Raw genomic sequence first — 12,904 nt, forward strand, 5'->3', positions numbered from 1 at the left:
TTCGTGTCCCGTGTAAAACCATAAGTCACCATTGACTATTTAGTTGACTGAGTATTTTCAGTTTTAGAATTCATTTTCAGTCAAGGTTTGTTACGTTTACACACCAAAACTGGTTAGGATTAGGAAAGATCATGGTTTGTGAAAAAATAGATGAACTACATGTTTGGCTTTCTAGCAGAAAGGTTTGTGCTAGAAGGAAGCCAGACTCCTCCCATCATCTGCCTCACCTGCCAAACTCATAAGCACAGGAGAGCAAACAATCTAGATCAGAATTAGAACATTGATCACTACGTTTTTTTTCCTCACTTGTCCCTCAGGACATAAAAAAAATGAGATTTAAATTGTGTTTAGACCAACACATGACTGTACTTACATTTGGAGTCGACAAATTGTAGCTTGGTCTCGGTTAGCATGGTCTATGTCTGAACTTACAATCATTTCAATACTCTGGCTTTGGACTGGATATCCCATAATGACTCTGGGTTGCTGTCAGCTTTAGGGTTGAATTATTGGTGTCAGTCCTTAAAAAACAAAATTGGTCCCAATCTGAATTTAAATCATTGTCACTGTCTTTTCACTCAGAAATGTTGAGCCTCACACAGCTGCTTCGTCTCTGCACTAGTCCAGATGTTGGAAATACTTTCAGAACCTTTGAATGATATCCTGGTTTTGTGTTTTTGTGCTTTACTCTGTACAAGGTGTTTTCTCAATGCCTGTAGTATTCATTGAAGAGCCATACAGTCATTTCACTGGTTGTTTCCGGGTGCCCAGTCACTGAATGTTCTGGCTGATGGACTGGTGGACTGACTGGTTTCATCACTCACTTATGTCGGCATGGCTGGAAGCACTGGATAATGTTGCCTTTGGGCCTTTTCAAAATTTTGATTGAAATGTGAGGGAGGGGAGGGATGGGTGCTACATGTAAATATGATTTAAAATAAACACCTTGGGATTGTATTTGAGTAACGTGTGTTCACTGCTTTCACAATCTCGGCTATTGATTATCTATCCACATAGATCACATTAAGTGACATTTACATTTCACTGAGGGTTTTGCAAGAGGAAAGTTCACATACCACGCAAAGACGTGCAGACACGAAGGATTTGGCCTAACATTTAGCCACAAATTCATTGCCCCCCAAAAAACTTCAGGGTTGCTTGTCATTTGACATGCAGTTTGAACGATGTGCTTCTGTAATAATCTGATGGATTTCTGTCAGGTCAGATGTTTTGACTGGTCTTGCAGGTTGAGCAGTTCCACTGTCTGATTTCTCTCATTGCTGCTGTCAGAAGTTATAAACTGTAGTGAGCTTGTTTTAGTATTATTGGAGCAGTATTTTACCTGTTCTGACTGCTGTGATATAAAACTTAACCTCAGTGCAGAACAGCCATATTGTGTGCATCATCCAGACATCTGCAGTTCTATATTATGCTTTTTTCTTCTACTTTCTGCTCATAATAGAAGTCTACAAAGCAATGTTGCCTTTCTCTTTTTGCCAACATTGAAGATGCAGCCATCTTGTTTGAATAAACTTGATTAGAATTATCACTGGATATAACCAATAGGTTATGTGCTTATGTCCAGCATGAACTCCACATTGTGACTGGTCAATTGATCCATAAAATGTGAGCATAAAAAAATTCAGGTTCTGGCCACGCACAAAGGCAGACTTACGTGTGTCATGTGAGTTAACACAGCACATGATAAAAACAGTGTCTGCCCTACTTCAAATGAAAAAGGTTCATCCTGTACAAGGCATGAAGGCAATTAGCCCATTTCTTGCACGAAAATAAACACTTTGGTAGCACTACAGGAAAGATCATCAGGGTTTATCCTCTGGGCACCATAAATATCCACTACAAGATATAGTGTCTTCACACTAAAAAAGTATCTAAATATATTGCAAAAGTTTGATGTTTGATTATGTTCTCGATGGACACTATTTTCCCACATTGCAGTGCTCAAAAGAAAATGGAGTCGATACTTGGAGCTTCAATAAATGGTTAAAGAAATTGTGGATGGTGGTAAGACTGATGCAAACATCTCAACACGAAACGAAGTTGAATGAAAGTGTATTTAATTGACATGATGTCACACTTATATTGACAGTTTGCATCGTTTCCTGTTGGTGTTTTTAAAATGTATAGAAATAGAAAATGAGACATTGTGGTTTTGGGGTCAGTTGCATTGCACAATGTATTGCAAAAATCCAGTCCACATACGGTCGCCTCTGTTCAAACACTGAACAAAACCCAGGTGACTCTTGGATGGACTGGTGGCTAGTTTGAGAGCTAAAAAAATGCAACATATACAGTAAATAAGACAGCTTTTGACTTGGCAGACAAAGTGTTTTTTCACATTGGATAGAGCTAGGCTGCCAGTTTCCCCCTGCTTTGAGTCTTTGTGCTAAACAAGGCTCAATAGATCCTGGATAGATTTCTGTTCTGGCTGCACAAATATGAAACTGATATCAATCAGCTCATCTGACAATGAGCTGCAAGCTCACTTTCAGGTTTCAGGTACATTTAGACTACCTACATCTGCTCACCTATTCACCACATAAATCACCTGTTCTACTATTACTAATCATTTGCAGATGCACAGTCATTATGATTATCACTATTATCTCACTTCCAAGCTGGTCTAATTCTTTCATGGCTTCGCCCACTCTTACCTGGAAGTGCTGCTATTAGGCAATTCCCACCACCCTGAGCCCTTATCTGCTGCACTTTGCCACCAGCTGTTTGTCATCAGTGAGTAAAATCTAAATCTTTCCCAACTCCACTGAGCTCTGGACTCTGCTTCTGTAAAGAAGGTTAGGATTGAGTTAGCAATGTGGAATTACATCACAGAATATCATCTGATCAGTCTGTAAAACTAATACAATCTTACCATTGAGTAGACTGCAGAGGGCTCAAGAAATGGGTTCCCAAATTATTTAGAGCGTAATAGCACCATAATGGTTCTATAATAATGTAAGGTCACTCTTGCTTTTCTGGACTGGAAAGCAAATTCAAAATTGAAGAGCATTTGGGGGAAAAATGGTTACAACAGTATTCTCCTCTGTAATGTAAACACCTGGGTACATCGACTAAATGGAGGTTTTACAGTCCAGGTGAAGATTTTGAGAGATATCTTTAGTTTTGTGATGTATTTGCAAATGAAACAGGATAGGCAGGCTGGTCACACTGCAGTGCTCAGAGGAATTTGATTTGAATGTTGTGGGTGGGCATGTCATCATGAACATGGAGAATTACAGTGATTCAGAGTTGGATGCTTGCTTCCATTCATTCGACTGGACTACTCGCCTCGTTCTACACCTTCATCAACTCATTACCTGAGCAGGCAGACATGCCTCTGCAGGAGGGAAAGGTTAGTTACTGCTCCACAGGAGCAACATATGCTCACTCCCAACTTACTACATCTGGACGCTTCGTCAGGAACCCTTGGCGTCACTGTTTAAGGCACTGGGTACCCTTTCAGCAACATTTTTTCAACATGCAGGGAGTCAACTTAGCAATAATACCCAAAAATATGCAATGTCTGGTTAGCAATGTCAAATTAGACTTTCAAAATAAAGCTTGCTGAGAACAATAGTAAATACATGGTTAACATTGTGAAATTATCTCACTTTAGTTAAAAAACTACTTGGTTAGGTTTTGGTATTGCGCCACGAAAATGAACTGCCAAAAACACATGCATTTCCATTTTTGCAACATTTTAATAACTAAAAGTTAACACAAGCTCAAAACTTTCCCTCCTGACACACTGCGCCTTGTTGCTGTTCTCGTAAAGGGGAAACCCTTCTTTCTGAAAGGGTAAGTACAATTCTTCTTTCTTCACAGTAAGTAGCCATTCAGGTAAGTATTTTAACTTTGTAATAATAAAAATGTGAATGAACTAAAACACTTAAAAATATATTTAAACTAATACATATAAAGCAAATGAATTTATCTGGCCACACTGATTTTATAAAATCAAGGAGGAATATAAAATAATGATTTCAATCTCAAACAATCTCCAAACCTGACGTAACATCAGGTTTCCCTAATTCCTCAAATGTAAGGATACATCTTGGTTGACATGTCCTTATAAAGCGTTTGGCCCTCTCAGGTTCATGGTTGTCCTCTGACGGCACTGCATCATCCTCATAGACCGGGGATTCTGATTCTTGAACTTCAGAATGTGAGTCTTGACTTTGACTCATCTACTGTTTCTGTATGCTCTCCTCCTGAAGTCTTATTTGCTCCATTTGACCTCTATCCTGAGTAGTATCCTTCCCATCTTGTGGCTGGTTCCTTTTTTCCTGAATGAGTCTTTGAGCCTGAGTTCCTACTCCGGAATGTTGTTTTTCTGTGGACTTGAAGACAGGGCCATGCAGGTTGAGGTGAGTGTTCAGGCATATTCAGAAGCATATTCTTCTTAACCTGAACTCTTAGAGCCAAGGGCAACCTGGACCTTTGCTCTTGATTTTTGCCTATTCTAGTTTTCTTTCTTATGTTGATTATTTCTTTGTTTCTGGTGGTTGGCATCCTGTCCATCAACAAGGCAAGGGCAGGGTAACAGATTTCTGAGAAGGATTGCCTCTCCACCTTCTCCATCCAGAGGTTTCACAACAAACACTGGACCGTCTGTTCCTCTTCTTCCTTTGGTCACATGTACTTTCTTTTTTCCAGTAAGCAATCTTTCCTGCTCTCCCTCTTTTTAATAGGTTCAGTACATGGTCTCCAGGTTCAAGAACAGAACTCCACACTGAGTATAGCCCTTTTGTCCTCTTTTACCAGCTTTTCTCAGGTTCTCCTGTGCAATATTATAAGTGTCCTGCATTAACCCTTGCCAATTCTCAGCATATCCTGCATGAGACTGTGGACTTGCTTGTTCTCTGGGAAACATCAGATCAATGGGCCTTCTTCAGTTTTGTTTCTTCTGTTTCAAACAACGGTATGCTTTTGTCACATAATTTTCAGTTTCCTCTCTCTTTTTGGTCAAAAGAATCTGTCTCAGGATAAAGATATCATCCAAGCACCTTCTAAAAGGCCCATTTCCTCATGTAGTTGCTCATAAATCAGTGCCTTGAATTTTTCAAAAACCAGAAACTGAGTTCGAGAGGTTGTCTATCGGCACAGGATTTTATCTTTATCCAAAGAAGATGAGGTTATTTTAGAGTGATGACTCATTTCTCCTCATCTTCCCTTTGACCTGCCTGAATATTTTTGACTGATATTGGTTGTATTGTCTCATATATTTGTCATTTCAGGTAGATTCATCTGATCATCCAGTCAATGTTACCTTTATTCTGTGATGCATTCCCCCTCCTGCTACTGCAACGTCATCTGGTTTACATTCCTCTGTGCATTCATTCATTATTTTGTCCATTTCTGCTGGTTGACAGAATAAGAAGTCTGCATTTCAGCTGACAGTTTCAGGTCATATTTCAGAGCGAAGCAGTAATCAGAAAGTTAATGAGCAATACAACAAGTGAACAAGATAGTGCCACACCAAATCCTGGAGATGTCCTTTCTAATTGGGCATATTAATACTCCCAATGTCACATGTTTCTCCCTTCTACTCCTGGAATTATTCCCCGGTATAGATATTCTATACCTATCTTCTACATGTGTGGCACTCAATTGGACACTCAAATCTAAACATTAGCTCCTGTGACGTAAGATACGCATGCCCTGACTTCCACCCCAGTAACTGAGGCCACTTTGATATACTTCCTTATTACAAATGTGAATACTTGAGCGATCCTCCTTGAATGTGTGTACAATTTATCTATAAGACCTTGGTTACTATGGTAACTGAGTCAGGGAGAGACTTCCTGTCTACCATCTGATAGAATGATCCAGAAATGTTGTGTTAATGCGTGACTGTCTGGGGTCTCTGTGTTGCCTATGGAAAATTCCTTCACAGTAAGTGTCTGTGATCCATATTCCATCACTCTCACTGCTCCTCCTTGATGCTGATACAAGACAGCCCCACGACCTTCGTCAGATTCATTGACATGTAACACAAATGGCTCCATGTCAACAATAAACACTTGAAATCCAGTGTACAAGACTTTTACGTCTCACTTTGCTGTCTTTTCCTGTTTTCTTGACAATGGCGCAGGTAGCATAACAGCATGGTTCAACTTACCATTAGAAACTTCTGTTTTGCAAGTACTGGCAGTGGTATCTTTTCTGACAGCTGATAGCCCAGTGATGACTACTGCCACTCTTGTATTAGTGTACATTTTCTGTCTGGACTGATCATGTGCATTCAACAACATTCATTCATTCAACAACAGCAAAAACATTCATAGTAACAATCATATTTTTAATCACAATCAGTGTCATCAAGGTTACACAATGATTAGTCAGTACAATTAGCTTTCAAACATTAAAAAGAAAAGATGGACAGGGAGTAGCTGTACCATCTTACACAGCTGTAGTTTTATGTCTTTATGAGGCTGGAGCTGCTACTGCAGCAGCAGTAATAAGACAAGATCTTTTCTTCTCTTTTAAGTGAACTGACTGGCTGTTCATTATGAAACCATCTTGAAAAATACAAAACAACAGCAAATATGTTACAGAGTCACACCCAACATAGTTAGGTAACTATGTTATCAACAGAAAAGTTAATCATTTGTTTGTGCTCCAATGTGTTATCACAGCAAAAAGACTATTTGAAAAGGGGCTGTAACACCTTGGCATGTTCTGCATAATACATATTTTCTCTATACCAACATGGTGTGAAACTGATGATGCCATGCACCAGTCCAGTGCTATATGAACCTGAGTACTTTACAGAGCTTTTTACACGTCTCATTATGTGATATATATGGTCCAGTTGCAGTCTTTGCTAATGCATATAAACAACTGTATCAGCTCTTTGTAAACATCAGAGAAGAATATCAAAGCATGAGTTACAGACATGTGCACAAGAGTTTGGGTCTTGGTTCATTTCAAACAAGTGAGGCAACATTGTCCTTGAACAGCTCATTGACATTGTTGAGGCATGTTAATGTGGCAACAATCAATAACATCTGCTAACAATTGACTAAAACATGGAAAAATAGCTTAATTTGTGGTTTGCTCACAGTCTTCAGGAGGTCACAGTAACAGGTTAGAAATAAATTGATTTTAGCTTTTGCTTTACTGTCCATTGAATTTTTCCAGTAAAATCCCACTTTTAAATTGTTTCATTTGGTGCAAACTTTCTCTTGGACTGAACAGTACCGAGCAGCTTGAGTCAAAGTCATGTCATGATCTAAATGGAGTCTGCAGAAATACAGTACCATATACCATAGATTATCACAAACTGTCATAAGAAACATCAGGTCTGAACTGGTGTTACTTATCTTATCCTTTTCTGTATGTGCAATGTACTGAACATGTCATTATTGCCCACCTCCTTCTCATGATATGCGAGGAGAACTGATATCCGGCTACTCCACAGAGGTGGAATGTATATAAGGAGCTGGAAAACTAATACACATTGGTTCCTTCTGAGATCCCAAGGTAAGCTTGCACTGGGAATTCAGCAGTATCACTTCTCTTCTTCTCTTGTGTTTCTGAGAGCTACTTCAGTGTAGACTTTAGAGATTTAGCTCAAGTTTAGCATGATTCCATTTCCTCTGGGTTTTCTTTTCTTCCAGATGTTGTTACACCTGCAAACCGGGGCTTATAGACTGTGCTTACAGGGAAAATGCACTTAAAGACCACAAAATCCAATTCAAGATATTAATCACTAAGATGTTTCTTCTCTCATGATGAAATTATGTTTTTAAGACATATGTACATGTGAAATTCATGTTATTGGAAGTGGAACAGTGGAATATCCACATTCATGTGTGAAATCTGTAAGGTAACTAAAATAACATTGATATTGTTTGATTTAAATGAACAAAAAGTTCTGAAGATTCCAGAGAAACAATGATGGTTCAAGACATTGTTGAAGTACCAACTTAAAATTGTTTCACAGGTCTTGTGCTTTGAGTTTATAATAGTTAGTGTCAAGTTATACATCAGAATAATTTGAATAATTCCACTGAATATATAATCATATTAAATTTATTTTTTTGTATCTGTTTTTTTTTTCATGACATATCTATCTATTTATTTTAGAAAAAAAAAGAAGTTGAAGTTGTGAGCTTTGAAATCAAGATGAGCAAGCTCATAATACTGGCAGGTAAACAATCATCACCATGATGCACATGATAACATGATACAAGCCTTGTGTTTTCATGCTATCCTTCCACAATGTAAAGCATTCATTTCTAAATCTGAACTCTCTTTAGGCTTGTGCCTGGTGATGTGCCACCTGGGTAAGTTAACCTTGAGTATTATACTTATGACGTGGTCATACAACCACAGTTTGTATAGTGTTTGAAAATAATAGACATTACATGTAATGGTGACCATAGATTTGCTTTCACTTATCTCCAGCAACTGCGTCCCAGATGGTGTGCTATTTCACCAACTGGTCCCAGTACAGACCTGGTACTGGGAAATACATGCCCCAGAATGTGGATCCCTTCCTGTGCACCCATCTGATTTATGCTTTCTCCATCATCAACAACAACAACGAGCTGGTTACCTATGAATGGAATGATGAGACCCTCTACAAGGCCTTCAATGGCCTAAAGAGCAAGTAAGAACTTGTCTTTTAATGGTATAAAATGTTATATCTGTGTAAATGACCACAAGTAAAATGTGATGTTTAATAATGCCAATTTCAGCTATGTACACACACTGTGTGATAAACAAGAGTTTGTCAACCCAAATATTCTGAGGTATGCAAATCATAACAAACATATCTATGTTTTAAAGGAACCCAGGTCTGAAGACCTTACTCGCTGTTGGTGGATGGAACTTTGGCTCAACTCAGTGAGTATTTCTTCCTTTATCAAATCTATACTTCTTTAAAAAACATCTCAAGTGTCAAATATGGAATTAAAGGTTAGTTTACAAAAGGATGATATGGCCTAGATTTAGACAAAGGTAGAAATATGATATATGCCAAACTCATGATCAATAGCTTGCATGCATTTCAGGACAATTTTACCCTTTATTAATAAATATAAATATCCTTAGGTTCTCCATCATGGTGTCCTCTTCAGCCAACCGTCAGAAGTTCATCCAGTCTTCAATCAAATTCCTGAGGACTCATGGATTTGATGGTCTGGATCTGGACTGGGAGTATCCTGGATCTCGTGGAAGTCCCCCAGAGGACAAGAAGAGGTTCACTCTGCTCTGCAAGGTGGGTCAAGATCTGTTCACTTTGGAAAAATTGTATTGATAACACTATTTTTTAGAAAGTGCCTCAGTATTCTTCATTTGCAGGAACTTGTAGAAGCCTATGCAGCTGAGGCCAAGGCCACCAACAAGCCTCAGCTCATGCTGACTGCTGCAGTGTCTGCCGGAAAGGGAACCATCGATGCAGGATACGAGATTGCTGAGATTGCAAAGTACTGCAAATCAATCTTTGTTTCTGATGAAAGGTTTGACTCAGTAGATTGTCTTAATTAGAATTGCATATGCATTTCCAGGTATCTGGACTTCATCAATGTGATGACCTATGACTTCCACGGAGCTTGGGAGCGATTCACTGGACACAACAGCCCACTGTACCGTGGCTCACAGGACAGTGGTGACCTCATCTATTTCAACACTGTAAGAGACGTAGTGGTGCTATGGAGCCTTTAACATTCATGGATGACATTATGAAGTCACAGCCTATGACAGATGCCTACGACTGACAAGCATACAGACAGACAAACCAGTATTTAATTCAGATGTACGATGCATTGTTCATATTTTTACAGCACAAATGGCACAGGAATACAAATATCCAGTTGATCCAATTCAATTTTCAATTAAATATGACTTTGACTGCCAACAAGAACAGTTGCCACAGAATTCTTTAAGAAATACAGTTAATCATCTCTGTGTCCTGCAACCCTCCATATCTATTTCAGGACTTTGCCATGAAATACTGGAGAGACAACGGCACCCCAGTGGAGAAGCTGATGATGGGATTCGCTGCTTATGGTCGTACCTTCCGTCTGACATCATCAAACACTGGCATTGGAGCCCCAGCTAGTGGTGCTGCATCAGCTGGTCCATACACCCGTGAAGCCGGGTTCTGGTCCTACTATGAGGTAACATCTGAACAAAATGAAATACAATGGACAATGGAACAATCCAACAACATTTCCTTAATCCCGTCTTTCAGATCTGCACGTTCCTGGAGGGCACCACCATTCAGTGGATTGATGATCAGAAAGTGCCCTACGCCAGCAAGAACAATGAGTGGGTAGGATTTGATACCAAGGAGAGCTATGAGATCAAGGTATGTGGCACATCAATACACAGGCTTTGTAGATTGAGGGTTGATCTGCAGGGTGGGTGTCAAGATATAGGATTAAATCTTCCTTCCATTGCAGTTGACTGATATAATTATTAAATCCACAGGTCCAGTACATGAAGGACATGAAGTATGGTGGTGCCTTTGTATGGGCCTTGGATCTGGATGACTTTAAAGGAGAGTTCTGTGGAGCAGGAAGTCATCCTCTGCTGTCCCATCTGCGCAAACTCATCAATGTTGGTAAGTCTTTCTTCATCTTTTTTGTGACTCAATATGGTCCTAGCTTGTCAAGGTAAGACAAGAATAATGAAGTTATTGTGGGCAACATTAAGTTTTGGGCATGTTTTTGGGAACCATTGTGGTGCCCTTCATACTAGCCATACTAGTCATATGCATCCAAAACTGACCATGTAAGGTTGTTCCACCTCTCACAGAGATGCCTCCACTTCCATCAACCACAACCACAACCAAGAAACCTGCTGTTACCACTGCTGCATCAGCTTCCACAACAACCCTTAAACCCAGTGGTACCACCAGTGCTTCATCCACCAAGACCACCGTCCCTGTCCCAGGACACAGCTTCTGCAAAGACAAGCCTGATGGCATGTATGCCAACCCAGATGACAAGAGAAGCTTCTATGTGTGTTCAGGCGGACGAACATATCTGACAATGTGTGGAGCCGGCACTGTCTACGAAGACAGCTGCAAGTGCTGTGTTTGGCCCTAAGTGTTAACTGTGGTGGAATTTCTTTTGTTTCCTTTGAGCAAGCTTTCTATAAAGAATGATGAGGCAAACTTGTCTTTGTATTATTTAATAATGAATACACAGAGGTTTACAGAACAATCAGGTTACAGTGTTAACCAAGTTTTAGCTGAAAGGACAGAGCTCATACACCACCGATTCAAGACTGTGATTTTATCCTGTTTTGTACAAATACTTCTGATTCGACAAATCATCTGCTCACCTATACTGGCTGGAAGGCTGGTGCTTATATACTGTGGCAGCAGGTGGATCTTGATTACATGATTTGTGTCACGTGTGCTCAGGAGTGGAAGAGGCTGGACCAGACCTGCCAGCCACGTCCTGCATTAAACACATAGACACACAAGACCAACAGGAGAGAGACAGACAAGAGAAAGAGGAAAACACAGGAGCACATTAGGCAGAAGAAAGGAGGGAAACTGTAGGTTCCAACAACTACAAGAAGTCCTCAACCAATAATGTCACAACATTATGGTATTTGCTGAATTGGAATTGGAAGCCCTCTTTAACATACAGCATTCACAAACCACAATTTTTTTGGAAAAAAAAAGAAGTTATTGAAGTAATTTAACAGAGCCTATTATAGATCAACATACCACAGTGGCATGATACAGCAGACTAGTAATGGAGCTTGGAGCAATCCCTTCAAGTCTAATAATAATACATTTTAAACAAGATTAACAAAAATAAACTATTAAATAACATAATATCAAAATACAGACTAATAATAAAAATAAAAAAACAACTGACTAGTGGGATTGCCAACTAAACATGCAGGTGCCGTCTGGCATGGCACACATTCCTGACATTCCTGTTCATGCTATTGCACTGATTGACAGTGGTGTCAGTACAATAAAGCAGCAAGAAACATACAGCAGCAATGTAGAAGCAAAAGCTGGGAAGGAAGAAGCATTTACCTTTGCCAGTTCACTGTGTGATCATTGGCAAATGGGAAAATATTTTGCCACTGCTATTTTCCAGAGTTATAAAAACCTCTGATATAATAACTGCTCTGCTGTGTTTAGATGTCTGAGATATGCTAGTACGCATGAAGGTAATAAAAATGCAGCTTCCAAAATATTAAAAAAATCCACAATGCAAATGTTTTGTCAGAAAAAAATAGTTTAGCACATTTGTTGGCCTCAAGAATACAGACAATATGTTCTGCTGTGGAACAAGGAATGTGAACATAACAGTGCTCATTAACGCTCCTGTATAAGCTCTTTATTCATAAGCTAGAAACAAAAATCAAACACATTTTTTAAATAGAAAATAGATTAAAAAAAAGAGCCCTAAGTCTCTCCTCAGTCTCATCTGAGATTTCCCCTGAAACTGTTAATTGCATTGCCCTGTCAAATTGCCTTTCTGTTTCTTTACTATGTCTTGACTGACCTAATTGTGCTTCTCAAACTGCAGGGTGGGCACAGAGGTGGGACGGGGGGGGGGCAATGGATGAGCAGGGGCAAAAATATGGAGTCAAACTAAATTGAACGAATATGTTTTATCTAGGGAAAATAAGAAATGACGAATTTGCTGAAGTTATCGTGCTGACCTTTCTTTCACTAACATTTAACTCAGATCCTTTCTTATCAGTTGTTTCCCCTATCATTGTTAATGATTTAAAACAAATGTGGGGTCGGGCCTGTGAACTTTTCTTGGCCTCTGATGGGGGCATGCCAGAAAAAGTTTGAGAACTATCGCATTAGGCTAAGAATAAAACATGGCCCATTTGTATAATAGTACAATATCAGTCACAGTGGGAGCTGTTTGTGTCTGTTTTCAGCATT

The 12,904-nt window shown here is 39.4% G+C and overlaps 1 protein-coding gene across 1 annotated transcript; it reads left to right on the top strand.

The window, feature by feature from the left end:
- The first annotated feature begins 8,151 nt into the window (after nt 1–8,151).
- On the top strand, nt 8,152–11,081 carry LOC143330773 (acidic mammalian chitinase-like). Its single transcript, XM_076747537.1, has 11 exons — nt 8,152–8,176; nt 8,286–8,312; nt 8,434–8,638; nt 8,818–8,874; nt 9,082–9,247; nt 9,331–9,455; nt 9,537–9,660; nt 9,966–10,148; nt 10,223–10,339; nt 10,462–10,594; nt 10,789–11,081. Exons 1-11 carry the CDS (start codon nt 8,152–8,154, stop codon nt 11,079–11,081), a joined length of 1,455 nt encoding a protein of 484 aa, XP_076603652.1.
- The last annotated feature ends 1,823 nt before the right edge of the window (nt 11,082–12,904 follow it).

This window comes from Chaetodon auriga, chromosome 2 (genome assembly GCF_051107435.1).
Source record: "Chaetodon auriga isolate fChaAug3 chromosome 2, fChaAug3.hap1, whole genome shotgun sequence".
Taxonomy (NCBI): domain Eukaryota; kingdom Metazoa; phylum Chordata; class Actinopteri; order Chaetodontiformes; family Chaetodontidae; genus Chaetodon; species Chaetodon auriga.